The following is an 18,246-nucleotide window of genomic DNA, read 5'->3' on the forward strand; positions in this document are numbered from 1 at the left end:
TATTCATCAGTCATTCCGAGCTGATGGAGGATAAATTTTTTTTTTTTTTTATTTTTTTGTGTAAAATAATTAGTTTTTTTAAAATCAATTTTTTTAAAGTTAATGTCTATGGACATTTCTATATTTTTAATTTTCTCTGCTCAATAAAACGATGTAAATACCAGTAAAGTAGAAATTTCTTAACTTATGTTAAGAGGTATTCTTGTATTTTCATTCAATTTTTGTTTGTTTGTTATTATTAGGTTTGATAGAGGAGCAGTATTGTAATTTTACAAATATAAATATTATTAAAAAAATAACTAAAGAGTACTTACACGGGTCAGTGTGTAATGGTTGCAACGCTATTTAGGCGATGTGTGTTTCATCACCTAGCGTCAAAATGCTAGCTTCTGAAATGACAGCCCCTTCATTTCTAAGCAGTGTATGTTCAATGAATATCTAATTTGGCATTTTTTTTTCTTTTCTCTCTCTTTAATTTTCATGTTTGTCTCTATAAATTTTCAAAATAGATTTTTAAATTATCTTTTCCATTTATTCTCTACTCTTTTTTATTATTATTTGTTTTATTTTAAACAATTTATAAAATTAATTTTTTTTCTCAATTTCATTCTCCTTTAAATTTTTTTATATATCAGATTTAATCACTTTTCTTTTAATTGTTATTTATTTTTTTTGAATTAATTTTTATGATTGTGTTTTTTTTTTATAATTTCATCATCCTTTAATTTTTTTTCCTATTAATCCTTATTTTTTTATTTATTTTTATAAGATTTTTCATTGGTTTTGAATATAACTTGGATTATCTAAAATTCTTTTTATTTTTTATTCTTTTTAAAATTTAATTTTTTAAGGATATTTAATTTTTTAATTAAAATAGAAAGGCTATTCCCTTACCGGAGATTGTATTTATGTCTTCACATATGAACCACTAATTACATGTGTGATTCATTTTATTTTATTTTTGTTTGAGCAAATGTAATTCATGTCAATTACGAGCCTGGAAATTGCTTTAGGTCAGCCCATGAAGTCACTAGGTTTTACAATACAGCAGTGGTGTATCTATATTTATTGTACGCTTAAATGTAGAATATCTTTTTGTACCACATAAGGTATGGATTTCTGTAAAATCTGTCCTTAAAATGCACCCCCCCCCCCCTCCACACACACACACACATATCAAGAAGCTTGATGCCCATAAATAGAATAAAATAAACAACCAACATTAACGTGGGATAACTTATACAAAAAATGTGCAATTTATGAAAAACAAAATATACTTCAAGTATAAACACTTGTTTGCTAGCTGTTTGATATTGTAATAATTTTTATGAATATAATTTTTAAAAATAAATTTAAAAGAACTATAAATTATAGTTTGTTTTTACCAGTTTTTTTTTTAAAAAAAATATAGTGAAATTTGTGCAAGACTATACTCTCAGATTTATAATTCAGATAAAATATACACCGCACAACACCATACAGAACCTAATTATCAGGGAGGAATAAAAAAAATGCACTCCATGTATGATGAGCACAAATTTCTTTAAAAAGTGTTCCATAACAAGTGATTATTAAAATCCTATTTATTTTTATGTTTTAAAAATATTTTTTTAAATTTTTTTTTAATTTTAAATAAAAAATATTTTAAAAAACCAACACAATTATATTTCTAAACAAGCCCTAAAACACCTGGCATCATGAACCAACATGGTCGGAAAAAATAGGAATGAAATTTAAGTTTTTTAATAAAACCCATCAAAATACTTTGTCTGTCTCTGTATCTACCGTTGCTCAAGTTCATATATAGTTATGGTAAGCAAGTCGTTGGAGTCTTTTTGACAGCTTGTTGTGCCCCATCAGATTTTACGATCACTTGATTTGACGTGAAACGAGAGAATAAAAAGAAGAACAGTTCAAAACGACATTTGAACTTGGTTTGAAGCTTGTAATGATGCAGCATCCGCAGTAAGAACAACAAAGCACAAGAACATACGTAAGATATTTTGCATTTACTCCTGCTAATGTGGAATACTGGCATCATTACAGTCCCAGTCGAGAGGCTTGGAAGCGGCGAGCTTCCATGGACGCCGACCTTAAATTTTGAGTTCATAGACTCACAACAGATTTTATCCTGAAAAGACGTATCTTAATGAGAGAAGCTATACCAAAATCTTACAAGTTATCTAAACCCTCTACTGTGCAGCCTGTAAACATATACAAGGCCACAGCATTCACCAGGCGTCTGAAAATGCTGATTTGCGGAGGAAGCACTGCAGCAGCTGTCAGTCAAAAACCAGGGAGTCATGGACCTCAAACCGCGAGATCTTTTGGAGTCTCTTTGACTTGCTGATGACTGTATTTATTGCAGCTCAAAGGACATGCCACAGCCTCCATTTTTGACATTTTTTTAATGGGCTTCTTGCCGTCCTCTCCAGCAAACATACAAATAAACCAACAAGCATTCATCATTTATGATCTTCTTCTTCTTCTTTTCTCTGAAAGGATCTTTATTTTATGATTTATGGCAAGGTCATAAACGAGTGATGATCAAGGGCCCCACATGCCCCATCTTAAATGCCATGCTAGCTATCAGATAACTCTTGAAATTTTGTGTAAGTGGCAAAAGAAAAAACTGAAACCCACAAACCTAGTAGTCTCTGCTGGCTAGCCTTTCCAAATAGTAAGAAGAAGAAGAAAAGGAGGCGAGTTTTCTTTTCTTGCATGTTCTTCCATATTTCGGTGCAGTAGCATCATGTCCGGTTGTTGAATTTAATTTTACGTTGACTCTTGTGATCGAAAATTAACGTTTTGTTAAGATTTTTATAAATATATTTTTAAAAATTAAATGGATCTTATAAACATACTAATATTTATGGTGCTTTGACTTGGTTAAATTTAAAGTAATGTAAGTTTGATTAACATGCTAGATTTAAAGTATTTAAACTTAATATTTCATCAATTTTAAAATAATATGAGTTTAACAAACATGCTAGACCTAAAAAACTTAAATATTATTAAATTTTAAGATTTTATATCTGATTCTAGACAATTCTATGTAATATAAGTGTTAAAAGACATAATAAATCATCATGCTTTCCATCTAAATTAATTGTTTATATTAAGGTATGATTTTTCTATATTTATAGGTTTATATAAGAAGTCTTTTAAGAAACTTTTCATACTTACTATTTCATTAATAATATTTAAAAAATATTTATTTTTTATTAATGTACTGAAATATATATATATATTATAAAAATAACAAGGTTTAGAGAGTATAATATCTTTTAAATCACGATTCATAATTTTTTATTTTTTAAGATAAAAATATTTAGATTCTATAATATTAACAAACTTAAAATTCAAGAATAAATATTCTTAAAATATAAGGCTTATTTAATACCTTACACATAAAGATATACACCCTATCATTTTTATTCCTGAAATTTAAGGCTTATTTAATACCGCACATCGAGCATTGCTTCCTCTCATTTTTTTTTTTTGTAAGATTTATTATGTTTCTTTATCACAAAAAGCAGTCCACGTGATACATATCTATACGAATTCATCACACATTAAATAAAACGGGTCTATCCTAGTCAACGATCTAGCTGTCAGTATAATATTTCAATTGAATGATTAATTTATTTTAATTGAAATTCTGCTATAAATGTTCAGAATCCTTCTCGGTTCATTCTTGAATCTTAAAAGAAAAAAAAACTCCAACTTATTTTTGATTTATTTAATATCTTCCATGATAACTGAACATGCATCTCTCTCTCTCTCTCTCTCTCTCTCTCTCTTATCAATCTACGAGTGAAAAATACGAAATGTAACTATTATAATTATAATTTTTTTGATAATTTGATTTTTGTTTATCATTTTAATAACTTCCGAGTTTATTACATAAAAATATGTTATTGAAATAGCGGTGTGCACATTATTATCATATAAGCTAATTTATACTGGGAACTAACCTAATTCTTAAATTTAAAAGGTTATTATTTTTTGAATTATTGGCACAAATACTACCACGCTATCATCGATTTATGACACAACATAACATATATGTAGAGAGAAAAAAAAACCAGGTTATTTAGTCCTTTTAAAATAGGTTTTTTCAAGCTTCAAGATTATAGCTGGATTTGATAAATTTTTAATGTTAATAATAATTATTTTTTATGAAAAATAACATAAAACTTTTTGAATAGTAGTGGAAACCGATCTAATTAAATTAATGAAAACTCAAGTTAAATAAGAATCTAAGACCTAGAAAATGAATTTAAAGATAACTATGAAAATAAAGAAAAATAAATAAATTATAGGTCTAATTTAAGCATGATCTTAATTTCTGCAGTCAAATTCATAAAAATCAAGCATATAGAATCGATCAATTAAATTTTATTTTAATTTAATAATTGGATAAGAAGTTTTATTTATTTGTATTAAAAAGCTGATTTAGCTTATTTTTCTTCTTGAACTTAGAAATGTTGATTTAATTTTTTATTTGCTAAGAGTTACACATTAATTAAACCTCATTTAAAAAAAAAAATAGTACACATTAATTAAACCTATTTTTTTATAAAAAACACAGTTGAAATCATATTTTTTTAATATTTTTAAATTATTTTGATATATTAATATTAAAAATATTTTTTTTAAAATAAAAAATATTATTTTAATATATATTTTTTAATAAAAAAATACTCTAGATCAAAACTAATAAACTACTATAAGCATCCCGAACATATCTATCAAAAATATAATACGGGTAACTATTTAGTACGTAGTCAAGTAATAAAAACTTGGAACAAAGAAGTTCGTTTTTTTTTTTAGTATTATGTTCAAGCGCTCTAGTTGATAATATTGATTATTATTCTAGATTTACTTAGTTATTAATTTTAAAATTTATAAAAATTAATTTAGATATATATATATAAGCTAATTAGAACGTTCTATCATAAATAAATAAATAATAATAATAATAATAATAATAATACCAACACGGGTTGTCAATCAAAATTTTATACCCCAACATATAATACTACAATTTACGGTTTCAAGAAAGTAATTAGAGGATACGTGGGGTTGTGACCTAGTAGTTGAAGGAACTTGTTCCCTTCCTCTACACCAGGGTTCAAGCTTCACTTATGTACGCCTGTCACCCCGCGGTGCCTTACATGTTCACTGGGCTTGCATGATGTTCAGTGAGCTCGGGGATTAGTTGTGGTGCGCAAGTTAGCTCGGACACCCGGGTTAAAAAGAAAAAGAAAAAGAAAAGTAATTAGAGGGGATGAGTGGGTTAACATATCATGGTCTGTCCGTACAGTGTAGGTCATCGTGAGCGCCATTACTTCTCTCTTTCCCCATAAATTTTCTCGCTGTCAAGAATTCACCATTAATGCTTTCCCTTTCAACCTTCACTGTATGCCTCTCTCTGTCTCTCACTTGCCTGTTCTGTTCAATTAACTCTCTTCAATAAAAAATGTACGTCAAAAACAGAAAAGAAACCCCATATTAATTAACTCTCTTCAATTGCCTCATAGTTCTTGGTACAAGTTTTTGGTTCCATGATGATACAGGACCTCTCTCAAATGGGACAATATACCTGTAATTGTCATGCATAAATACCCACACTTATATATACATGTATTTATTGCATTGCCGGCTTGAAACTTGCTGATAATCCTTCCTTGCACAACCCGCGGTAAATTATCACTTTCGATTTCCCTAGATAAGATCACTCAAGCATTTAATTTATAGCTTCTCTCTCTCTAGGACAAAGCTTCTCTCTTTGAAAAAGCATGTCTTTGTATGCGCGTGTGGACTTTACAGGCTATTGCTTTTGCTTTTTTACATTCATGGTGAATTAAGAGTGAGCACCTAGCATTTGTTGGAACATTGTTGCCGTAATAAAAAGTGAAGGATTCGGTCAAGGAGATGGGGAGGACACCTTGTTGTGATAAGAAGGGTTTGAAGAAAGGGCCATGGACACCTGAAGAAGATGAGCTTCTTGTTGCTTACATCAAGAAGAATGGACATGGCAGCTGGCGCTCTCTCCCTAAGCTCGCAGGTATTTCATATAGTTAAACTCTAGCCTCTGCTTTCTTTTGATTTAGGAAGCTGAAGTTGCATTGATCTTAGTTTTTAGCTTTCTTGGAGTTGTACACACACACACACACACACATATTTGTGTGTGTGTGTGTGATCACCAGCTTCAAAAGTGCTGATAATGTGTTGCACTTGTAGGGTCAAATAGAATATTTGTTGGACTTGGATAGTAGAACTATTATGGTATTGTAAAATGCTTTGAATATTCAAGTGGTTTCTACAAGCTACTTCACAGTATTGCATTCCTTCCTGATGAATTGATGTTGTCGCTGTTTACTGGGCAATGTTTATCTGGATGTTCACAACCAGATGGGAATTGATTACTTCACATGACTATTTAACACTCAAAACTACAATTAATTTACTGATATCTTTCTTTGTCTTGATCTTCGTTATTATCAACTCCTTACTTGTACGAAATTAACTTGTCTGCTATAGGGATGTTTTCTGTTGTGTTGATAGGAATCTGCCCACTTCAGGAGAGGATATTGACCCTTTATAAATTTTCTTTCTTGAAACTTTCTGTACTTAAACTTCCTGCTTGATCGATCATATCTGCAAAAATAATAAGTTCCATGCAAAATCTGCTTAAGCTCAGGTAACTTGGAAAATGGTACAAAACTTTCATTTAATAAAAATCTTGAAAAATATATAATGCATATTTGCTAATTATATTTTATAAAATAAAGATTACTTTCACTTACAAAAAAAATAAAAATCTTTGAGTAACTTATTAGATATATATATAAAAATAATAATAAAATATTTCATTTATAGTTTTCCCAAAAACCGCATTCATCTTAAATGGACTCTGATCCCTTGTAACTCTTTTCTTCGTTTTGCAGGTCTTCTTCGCTGTGGAAAGAGTTGCAGGCTTAGATGGACGAACTACCTCAGGCCTGATATAAAACGGGGTCCCTTTACTCTCGAGGAGGAGAAGCTTGTCATTCAGCTTCATGGCATTCTTGGAAACAGGTAGTTTCTAACTATATGAAAAAATATATATATATAATGCTTAAGTAATTCATAATTAATTTAATGGAAAAAAGTGGCTTAGATTAATTGTTTTCTTCTAATAAAGCATTAGGACTGTGACTGAATATAGTGTGTGCAGTGAAGCACTTCTTGGCTAACCAATTCTCTAAATATAGGTGAGCTAAGAATAGAGTTATACTAGAATCTATTATATATAAGGATCTACAGAATCCTCTTCAGATTATGTTTATAACAATTCCCTGATTATAGGAGATAATCATAGATAGCTATACTTGAATTTGTATTTATTTAAATGTGTTTTGCTATACCTGTAACTCTAGAACTCCAGTATAAATAAAACCAGAGTACCACAACAAAGACGATGCGGTGATTTCGTAATCCTTTCATGGTATCATGCCATCTAACACTTCCTTTAATTCCATAGCCTCTAACACATCTTTCTCCTCCTTGTCCTTCAACACCTTTTAATCATTAAATTATATTTTTCTAGCTATCTCCTTTGGCGTAGTTAGGTACTACCACTATTATAGACCCAACATCGCTTTGGATATGTTGATGGTTTTGTTGTTATGCCTTCTGCAACTGATGCTTCTGGTTCAGAAAATCCAGAACTTGATAAGTAGTTATAAATGGACCAATTTGTGCTAAGCTTTTTACTTTCTTCCTTAACCGAGGGTGCCATATCTGTTGAGGTTGGATTACATTCCTATCATGAAGTTCAGTCTATGTTGGAGACCATTTTCAATCATCGTTCTAAATCTCATGAGCTATGTCTAAAAGGTGACTTGTAACACATGAAGAAGAACTCACGTAGTGTTGTAGAATTTTCTTGAGAATTCAAAGCCACCTGTGATCAGTTGGCTGTTATGGGCAGACTTGTTGATGACCTTGACAAATGGATCATGAAGAATGTGTCTAGATATTCGAGTTATCAATAGGATTATAATAAATCAAGTATTATTTTTCTATTCCTAGATTGTATGACATGCTTAGATATGATGACGCGGGGCTAAGTTTTTTCTAGGATTAACTTGAAGAATGGATATCATCAAATTAGAATATGTTAAAGATATGAATGGAAAACTGCGTTTAAAACTAATAATGAATTGTATGAGTGGCTAGTCATGTATTTTGATTTTTTCAATGTACCAAACACTTTTATGACAGTAACGACACAAGTGCTTAGGCTATTTATGAGAAAATTCTCAGTGGTGTATTTTAATGATATCCTTATTTATAATAAAAAATCAAGGAAGAGCCTTTAGATCATGTTATTAAAGTATAATACCACTCTAAGAAAGGAAAGTTTGTTTGCCAATGTTAAAAAAATATTCATTCTTTATAGATCAAGTGATTTTCTTTGGGTTTACAGTGTCATGTTAGAGTGTCTCAACTTATCCCTAAAAAGCCAAGCCATAGTAGATTCGTTTGAGCCTAAGAATATTCACTAGGTTCATAGTTTTCTTGGGCTTGTGACTTTTTATCATCATTTTATTAAGGGATTTAACACCATCACATTGCCTCTTGTAGATTGTTTGCAACAAGGTGAGTTTCAATGGAGTAAATAAACTAACAAGACATTTAAGGAGGTTAAAAAGAAGATGATGGAGGCCCTAGTAATACGGCTCCCCGACTTTACTAAGGTATTTGAAGTAGAATATAATGCCTCAAGAGTTGGTATAAGTGGAGTACTTGGTAAGAAATGTCACATTGTAACTTACTTTAGTGTGAAACTTAACGAGGCCAAACAAAAGTACTTAACCTATGATAAAGAATTTTATGCGATGGTTTAGGACTTGCTCTATTGGTGACATTATTTTCTACCACAGGAGTTTGTTCTTTACTTCGACCATGAGGCCCTTCACTATCTCAACTCCCAAAAGAAGCTCAACCATAGGTATTGTTTTTGGGTTGAGTATTTGTAAGTCTATTCATTTGTTTTGAAACATTAATATGGAATGGAGAATAAGGTAGTAGATGCCTTGAGTCATCGGGTAATGCTGTTATCCGTAATGAATGTTGAAGTTACTTGATTTGAGAGACTCAAAAAGGAGTATGAATCTCACCCAGAATTTAGAGACTCAAATGAGAATAATCGATATATAGATGATTATCACATTTAGAAAAGGTATTTGTTTTGGGATAATAAGCTTTGTATCCCAAATATATCAGTGTATGATTTTTTTATATGAGAGATTTATGCTGGAGGTCTTTCAGGATGCTTTGAAAGAAATAAAACCATTGAAGAGGCGTAACGTCAATTTTTTTTAGTCTAGTTTGAAAAGAGATATAGCTAAGTTGGTAGGTCAATGTCGAACATGTCAACTAGCTAATTATAGAAAACAAAACACTGGGCTTTACACCCTGTTGGTTGTTCCCACTTGCCTTTGAAAAGATATAAGTATGAATTTTATGTTTGGGCTTCCACATACTACAAAGAAGCATGATTATATTTTTGTAGTTGTCGACTCCTCCTTTTAGATGACCCATTTTATCCCTTGTACTAAGACCATATATGCTTCCAAAGTTACGAAACTCTATTTTGATGAGATTGTCGTTGTATGGTCTATCCCAAACCATAGTCTCAGATAGGGATGTTATATTTATGAGTTATTTCTATAAAATCCTTTGGCATGTGGTGGGAAATAAGTTGAAGTTTTCTAGTGCCTACCACCTCTAAACTGATGGTCAAACTGAGATAGTTAATGAAAGTTTAGGCAACCTTTTGAGATGTCTAGTGAGTGATTAATAATAGGAATTGAGATTTGGTTCTTCCTATGACCTGATTTGCTTATAATAGCTCTGTTAATAAGTCAATAGGTATGAGTCCTTTTGAAGTTGTACATGGTTACAAGCCTATGAAACCTTTAAACCTTTTTCACATTTCTCTTTATGCTAGGATGTCGGAGTCAGCTGAATCTTTTGCACATAGAGTTAAGGATTTGCATGTTGAGATCATTAAACAGATTCAAACAAGTAATGTACCATATAAACTTTAAGCTGATTTACATAAAAGATATAATGAATTTAATGTTGGAGACTGTTATGATATGGATTAGACCCGAGTAATTTCTTTTGGGCTTTAATAAAAAATTACATGTATGTAGTGCGCGACCATTCAAAGTTCTACAACGGGTTGGTTCAAATGCTTATGTTCTTGATTTACCATTTGATTTTTGCATTAGCTCTACATTTAACATTGAGGATCTAGTTGCATACTAGAAACCACATTCTATTTTAAATGATCCCTTTGAGATGCCTTTGACTCCCCTTCTGATGATCCTAATAAAAACTCTACCTCTACCCCTGTCACCTTGATCTCAACATAAAAGGATAATACATATGTTAATCTGGATGAACAAGTTGTTTATAACAAGAATGATGAGGTTCAATGATTTATAGTTCGTTAGGTGGGCTGACCTGATTCAGATTGCACTTGAATCACTAGAGATATTTTGCGATAGATTGATCCAAATCTTTGGGAGTACTATCAAAGTCATCCAAAGCTACACTCGATATGGTTGAGCTTCTCTAACACTGTGAGAGTTAGTGGGGACACCAGACCCACATTGCAAATTACACGAGTATATGGACGGAGACGAGATAGAAATACCCAACCTATCACTCTTTGGTCGGGAGACTAAGTTCATCTGGTCCTATTTCATTGTTTTATTTCATTTATTTGAGTTATTTATGTTAAATAGTTGTAATTGATGGGCTGAGTCCAATAGGTGGATCTTTGAAGGTGATGCTATTTAAATGTTTCTTTTATAGTTTATGAGACAATTTTTGATGATTAAATAAAAATAAAAGACTTTTCCCTTCCTGGATTCTTTTTTCTTCTTAACTTTTCCCTTTCTTTGCTTTTAATTCTTAGCTTCTTTCTTTCTTGTTTTAATTCTTTTTGTTCATTGATCCGCATTAATCACTCTCTAATTTCTATTACTTCTACTTATTGTCCACGAGCTTCTTTTTATGTTTGACATGCTCGTTTATCATGTATCTAATATCATATATTTTTTTTTATATATAAATATTGTCAGTTATATATGACTTCATAGCTTCCCAATTCTACTATTTGCTCCAGTTGTTAGCTTGCTAAAAGTCATCGTCTTTTCTTTCAACTTAATGATAAACTTGCTTTATCTATATTAGAACTTATTCGCTGTGATTGTGAGTGTCCATATACAATCCCTTCAAATCTTGGTTTTAAATTTTATATAATATTCGTCGATGATTATTCAAGATTTATATGGCTTTATTATTTGAAATTCAAATCAATTTTTTTTTTTAGCATTTGTACTCAATTTTAAAGTTTTATGGAGAATCAATTTTCAGTTAAAATCAAGAAATTTCAAAGTGATGGAGGAACTGAATATATAATTCACAAATTCCAAGACCATTTAATTCAATTTGAAATTCATCATCAAATATCTTGTATATATACTCTATCATAAAGTGGTCGCGTAAAATGCAGTCATAAATATGTAACTAAAACTGGACTCGTTATGCTTTTTTAATCTCATGTCCCCTAAAATTCTAAGTTGATGCCTTCAACACTGTCACTTTCATAATTAATCGGTTGCCAGCTCTTACACTTCATAACATGTCTTCATTTGAGATATTGTATGTTAAACCACCATCTTACTCTAATTCCCATCCATTTGGATGTCTAGTTTTTCCCTACAATCTGCTCGTCACAAATTAACTTCTTGTAGTTGTTCATGTGTTTTCTTTGGCTACAACATGTCTCGTCATGGTTTTCATTACCTTGATCATTTAACTAATCAAATCTTTACCTGTAGATATGGTATTTTTTTATGAACACAAATATCCTTTTTCAGAACTTGCTTGCTCTAGATCTCTATCTAGTTTCTCTATTAATGCATTTCTTGAGCCAATTCCTAGCATCACCACAGACTCTAAGGCCCATTCCTCATAGCAACACAATTCTTTATCACTACTGTGTCGCTCTTGTTTAACTGATACATCTACAAGTTTTGTGCCACCATCTATTTTGCAGGATTCAATTACAAAGCCATCTTTCGCATATGAACAAGACTCTAGATTCTCTTCACAGCCAACCTACATGGCTCTATCATCGTTGGATCCATCTCTTGCTGACCCTAGTCTCCTAGCTAGGTACCTAACTTATGCAAACTCAAGCTGCCTTTTTTAAACCAAAACACCAAACTCATGTTTGCACTGTTCTAGATTCTGGCCCTTTTCACTATCTGATTACCATGCGTGATCCTAAAGGTTTCAAATCAGCCACTAAACACCCAGGTTGGGCAGCTGCAATGGATGATGAAATTCGGGCTCTTCAACAAAATCAAACATGTGATCTGGTACCTCGACCAACTCACAAAAATGTTGCGGGTTCTAAATGAGTTTCTTGAGTCAAGTATTTATCAAATGGCTTTATGGATCGTTTTAAAACCTGACTTGTCGCATAGGGGTACACTCAATTACTGGTTCTAGATTTTACCGCCATTTTCAGCTCTGTTGTTAAGGCTTCCACATTCGAGTTGTTTTATCTTTGACAATTCCAAATCAACTTGATGATAAGAATGCATTCCTTAATTGTTTTCTGCAGGAAAATGTATACATAGAACAACCACTCGATTATATTGAATCTCAACATCCCACATGTGTAGACTCCATAAAACACCTTGTGGGCTAAAACAAGCTTCTCGGGCTTGGTTTCATTGTTTTAGCTTATTTCTTATGAATGTTGGATTTTCTTCCGGTCATACTGATTCATTATTATTCATTGTCTTCAAGGGTGATAATTTAATTTATTTATTATTATATGTTGATGATATTGTTGTGACTAGCAACGATTCGATTCTTCTTGATGGCTTTATTAGCACACTAACGAAAGAGTTTGCTACCAATGACATGGGATTCCTAAGCTATTTTTAAGCCTGGGAGCACATCAACATTTTACTGGTCTTTTCCGTCATGTTAAATATGCATATATATACAAGCTAGGATGAATTTATGTTTCTGTTCATGCAAATGGGATAATTGAATCCTGGAACTCTTCTTTCTTCTTAGTGAGTTTGGTTGCTTATATGCGGTATAGACCCGTGCACTTTGTAATTAACTCTTGCAAGTGTTGCATCAATGAAATTCAGGTGGGCGGCCATTGCTTCTCAACTACCAGGGAGAACAGATAACGAGATCAAGAACTTGTGGAATACACACCTGAAAAAGCGCCTTCTTTGCCTGGGAATTGATCCCCAAACTCATGAGCCCTTTTCATCCCGTGGACCAGTCATTAAAGGACCTGCATCCCCAGCTACTCGCCATATGGCGCAGTGGGAGAGTGCTCGGCTGGAAGCCGAGAAACGCCTCTCGAGGGAGTCCTCACTCTTCCTTCCACCGATGGTGGAAAAAATTGACTGTGATCACTTTCTGCGCATATGGAACTCTGAAGTTGGGGAATCCTTTCGAAGGATCAACATGGGAGACAATAAAACTGCATGCCAAAGTCCTGTTTCTCAGGCATCTTCGTCGATAAAATGTGGATCAATTTCAGCTATCACTGCAGATATTATCCCCAACTTATCACGGTCCCCTGCCACAGCAAGCAATCAAAATGAAGATATGGAGTGGAAAAGCCCCAAATCCTACGCAGAAGATGTGCTGGCTGGGTCTGATTCAAGTTCAGCAGCTGAATTGGAGGATTTAACAGACTCCACATTACAACTTCTGTTGGATTTCCCCATTAACAACGACATGAGCTTCTTAGATAAAACTATTGACAGCTATGCCACTCATCTGCGATGTTGACTGGACCCTCCATGATATGCCCTCTATGAAGCATGCACGAAAATGTTGCTGTGTATAATGAATCTTCTTTTGCCAGGATGTTCATATGCTCTCTTTTTTTGGCACTGCAATTTCTGAAGCTAGTTTAAGAGCAAAGAAAGTTAAGAACCTAGCCAGCGGCAACTGTGGGTAGTTTTTCAGCCTACAGTTACAGTTACAGATGGCGATGTTAGAATTTCCTTTCCTAGTTTTATTTACTCGATAACTTGCTAATTACATATATACTTTGTGACCTAAACTTCCAGGTTTAGTTTCGCAACTATGCTATATATGCGATGCTAAACTCATATTTCCAGGATAATTGTTTCTACTATCCATTAGAAATCTATCTGCACCAAGCTGCACCAGGTTATGACTGTTTTGTGAAGATATTGGCATGATTATGTTAATTGTGATTTTGGACTCGATAATATTTATTTAGGTGGAAACTGTACTGTGTAGGAATCATCTGTTTATGCTAGCCCTTTACCCTGCCATAGCAATATGGTAGGCTAGTAGTTATGTTCCGAAAGGGAAGGATACTATTGAAGGATCAAAACACAGCCTTTCGATTTTGTATAGACGTAGTTGTGATGGTATATCTTGAAATAATTAAGATTAAATATAAAAAAAAAAAACTAGAATTCTGAATAAACTGTATATTATGAGTGCATAGTCTTAATCTAAATACAAATAAAGTATATATAAGTTAAATTGAAAAAACTATTCTACTCTTAATAAATAAAAATACATAAATATTATTTAACAATATAATGTTTCAGAAATCAACTTGGCAATAAATAATGGCTTAGTGTCACCAAATATAAGGAAAAATTCTCTCTGTGACTTCTCATCAGTCATTAGCTTTCCGAAGATACCGAAAAATATGAAAAGGATGTGTTCGACAAGGCAACCTCACTAGTATGCCAAGAGAAGCCAACTTCACAAACATGTTAAGCTTGTTTCTCACAGATCAAATATTGTATTCCTATACATAATAAACACTCTGAATATTTAAATTTGCTGATGTTTAATGAAAGAAGACATGAAACCATGTGGGAAAAAAATAATAATAATAACAAGCAAGCAAGAAAAACAAGGAGTTAAAAACACTACATGCAGAGGAAGAATTATGATTCAACTTTCCGCTTCCATGCTAGGCTCCTACAGTTGCGACTTCAGAAGCAACCAAGGAGCTTCTTAGGGGTTTGCCCGGTGGCACGGTATTTTGCAGCCGTCTCCCCTGCCTTTAAGACCTCTTCCCCGCGTTTGGCTTCCACAATTGCCTTCTTTTCCTCAGCTTCTTTGTGAATTAAAGCAATCCTGTTTTTCATTTTCTCTGCATATTCTGCCTTTTGCTTCTCCAGTTTTTCCTGTCGGCAACTTATTTTGTTAATGTGGATTCCAAAATGCTAAAAGAACCACAGTATAAATGGCAGGATAGTAACCCGTCAATTTCTTAATTTTAAAGCCTCAATCATCCCGAGATTGTTACAAGGATGTTTTAACTGGGTGGGGCGAGGGATTGTAAGTCACTCGGAAAACTATGCACCATAGCATCAAAAGAATTTCAGAAATTAACAAAGAACCAAGATGGCAAGAGTTCAGTTACCTCCTTCTTTCTCAGTTTGGCTTCCAGAGCTGCCTTTTTGCTGTTCTCCCAGGCAGCAACAGCAGAGAGATTTTTCTGAGACCTGTTAATCAGCACGTGCAATTTGTCAGCAATCAACTTCTTCCAAATCATTTAGAAAACAGAGAAAAAGTTAAACAGTACCCCTCAAAATTTACCGCGCCAGAAAAAAGACTTGGTCAATTGTTTAATGCACAAAATCAGTTCCAATTCTTCAACTTTCAGTATTTTTAGGTCAAATAGAGGACTGATCCTTGCTCTACTTGTACACACACACACACACACACACATATATAATGTGTGTTTTAAATGCCATACTGAAAAAGGAATTGAGGTCTAAATGTTTTTCGAGAGGTTTTCTTAATGAGATTAAATAAAGCATTACAGTAAACCCCACTTGTACGCACAAAGCAAGCAAAGTATTCTGTAAACTCAAAGCAAAGAGTGAGAGGGACGAGAAAACCTTACTTGTTCTCGGCTTTAGTTTTCTCGCTGTCTTCCCATGCCTTGATAAAGGAAAGTCTCTTTTCCTTTTCAAGGTCAGCAAGAGCTACATCTGAAGAACAAAACATCAAACGTCAGGTCATTGCTTGGCGAACATTAAACCTACTCTCCCTATGCAAAATGAATTTCTTAATTGTGGTCTGCTCAAGAAGTTAGGATATATATAAACAATAAACAATCTCAAAACTGCCCGTAAGAAATTCCCAAAAGATGACAATGGACTAAAACTGGACAGAATCCCTCAGTCAGTACAAGAGAATTCAGCCAGAAATGAACTCCTTCATTTTCCAAAGAACATCCTAATGCTCCATTACTCTTAGTGACTACCATGTCATGGAAGATGGGAATAGGATTAAGGAGGAGTTTTGGCAACTACAAGTACCTCTGTCAATTGATCCGCCTGAAACCTTCTTCGGAGCAGGTTCTGTCTCTGCCAAAAACAGAAAATAATTAGAAGCAGCTAAAGATTCACATGGATGGTAAACTTAGGTTGTTGAGGATGTGATTCATATAAAAAGAATTTTTTTTTTTTTTTTTATGTTCAGTCACCAACACCCTATTTTAGTTCGAACAAGCAATGCACACAATAATCAAATTACAAGGAAAAAAAGAAATTTTTGACAAAGCAACAGGGTTTAGACCTCGTGATCAACCCTGGGATACATTAAGTCATGAAATGTATTCTTAACACCTTGGGATGTATTATCCCTAATACATATGTAAAATAGAAGTTATTTGACCTGAAACTCTGCTTGATTTTTATTAATTAAAATGATAGCTGTGAAATCTAGACATGTGAGGCTCTAATATTATATATATATAAAAAACTATTTTAATCTAAAATTTAAGCTAGCCACGTCTATTTAGAAACTTTACTTACAGTTTTTTTTTTTCTTAAAGAATAAAAGCCGAGACAGATAGACACAGAAAGCGAAAATAAACTTCCAAAACAAAGAGGAAAAAAAAAACTCCATGTAGCGTTATCAAGACATAGCCATTAGAAGAAAGAAAAATCAGAATTCGAAATTGATCGATTTATTTCTGAAAATAAAGTTTTCAAGTCAATATCATATTAATTATACCAACTTCTAAACACAAAATCAATAAAATTAAAAACTACCAAATTCAGCCATTTCCATTCCAACCTCACTAAAAACTCCTAATCACATCCATCATTTCAAGAGAAAATGAACACGAGTTTAATTTGGTTTCTCATTATTCTCCTGAAAAATAAATAAAGAATCAGGGACAAAGAACTTACTTTCAACAACAGCAAGAGCTTTTGATTCCTCAGCAGCAGTGGCTGCCTTCTCTTTCTCTGCAGCCACTGGAGGTGGTGGAGCCGTAACTTTCCCATCGGCCACATCACCTTTAGTTTCCACTGGAGCTGGAGCCACGGGCGTTACAGCCTCTACCTTCTTCACCTCCTGCTCTGCCATCTCTCCCTCTTCAGCTTCTCTTCAACTATAAAGCTAGCTCGAAAAAATCTCTATTTGGCAACGTCAATAATATTATCTCGTGTCCTTTATAGCTGCAAACAACGTGTGTCGCATCACTGCCAGTTATTTTACTGTTGATTTATGAACCGTTGATTAGAACACAAGAGAGGTGATTTTCTCGATCCAGCGGTGGGTGTGTAAAGCAGGCATAAAGACACATTCGCGTAGGAAGCGTGGAAAAATTGCTTTTGGGCGACAGGTAAAACAGGTAAAGAGAGGCGCGTAACAAGGAGTGATGTCGGCATCTGATACGGCGACGTAGAGCGGATAAATACAAAACGGGTGAAATGATTGTCCGAGGAAGCGGGGCCCAGTTTAAAGCATAAGCCTGAAGACATTGATTGGAAATAAAATATGACAAGTGTCATAGTTTTATTGCCAACACCTCTACTGTCGGAGACCCAAAAAAACCTATCTTGATGGGATACTTTTGATTTTGAATATATTGCCTGTACGCTTGCACCCCATGCTTCATCGTCTTCGACGCCCTGGGTCCAAAACTCACTCTGTTGCTGCAAAGTGCTGCCAACAACTATAGAATTACCCATGTAATATTTCTCCTCGTAGATTTGGTATGTCGTGAGATTAATAATGTGGGGTTTTCCAAGTGGCATGTTACCGTTTTAATCTCTTTTAGATTATGATCGTTAATCGTGGAGCTAACAAAAGGCCACCGGATGCCTGCTGGCT

At 33.3% G+C, this 18,246-nt stretch overlaps 2 protein-coding genes across 3 annotated transcripts; one reads left to right on the forward strand and one right to left on the reverse strand.

The window, feature by feature from the left end:
* The first annotated feature begins 5,496 nt into the window (after positions 1-5,496).
* LOC118057748 (transcription factor MYB17) lies at positions 5,497-14,215 on the forward strand. 2 transcript variants are annotated; one of them, XM_035070421.2, is made up of 3 exons: positions 5,497-6,073; positions 6,957-7,086; positions 13,248-14,215. In XM_035070421.2, exons 1-3 carry the CDS (start codon positions 5,941-5,943, stop codon positions 13,903-13,905), a joined length of 921 nt encoding a protein of 306 aa, XP_034926312.1. In that variant the 5' UTR covers positions 5,497-5,940; the 3' UTR covers positions 13,906-14,215. The 2 variants fall into 2 exon arrangements, with proteins under 2 accessions (XP_034926312.1, XP_034926313.1); XM_035070422.2 differs by lacking the exon at positions 5,497-6,073 and adding an exon at positions 12,131-12,506 and having other exon boundaries at positions 6,953-7,086.
* Positions 14,216-14,864: 649 nt separating this feature from the next.
* On the reverse strand, positions 14,865-17,673 carry LOC118057749 (remorin). Its single transcript, XM_035070423.2, has 5 exons — positions 17,319-17,673; positions 16,440-16,487; positions 16,022-16,109; positions 15,536-15,617; positions 14,865-15,296 (listed from the first exon to the last, which is right to left on the reverse strand). The coding sequence occupies exons 1-5, from the start codon at positions 17,494-17,496 to the stop codon at positions 15,102-15,104; spliced, it is 591 nt and encodes a 196-aa protein (XP_034926314.1). The 5' UTR covers positions 17,497-17,673; the 3' UTR covers positions 14,865-15,101.
* Positions 17,674-18,246: the final 573 nt, after the last annotated feature.

The sequence above is a fragment of the Populus alba genome, chromosome 2, assembly GCF_005239225.2.
Source record: "Populus alba chromosome 2, ASM523922v2, whole genome shotgun sequence".
In the NCBI taxonomy this organism is placed as follows: Eukaryota; Viridiplantae; Streptophyta; class Magnoliopsida; order Malpighiales; family Salicaceae; genus Populus; species Populus alba.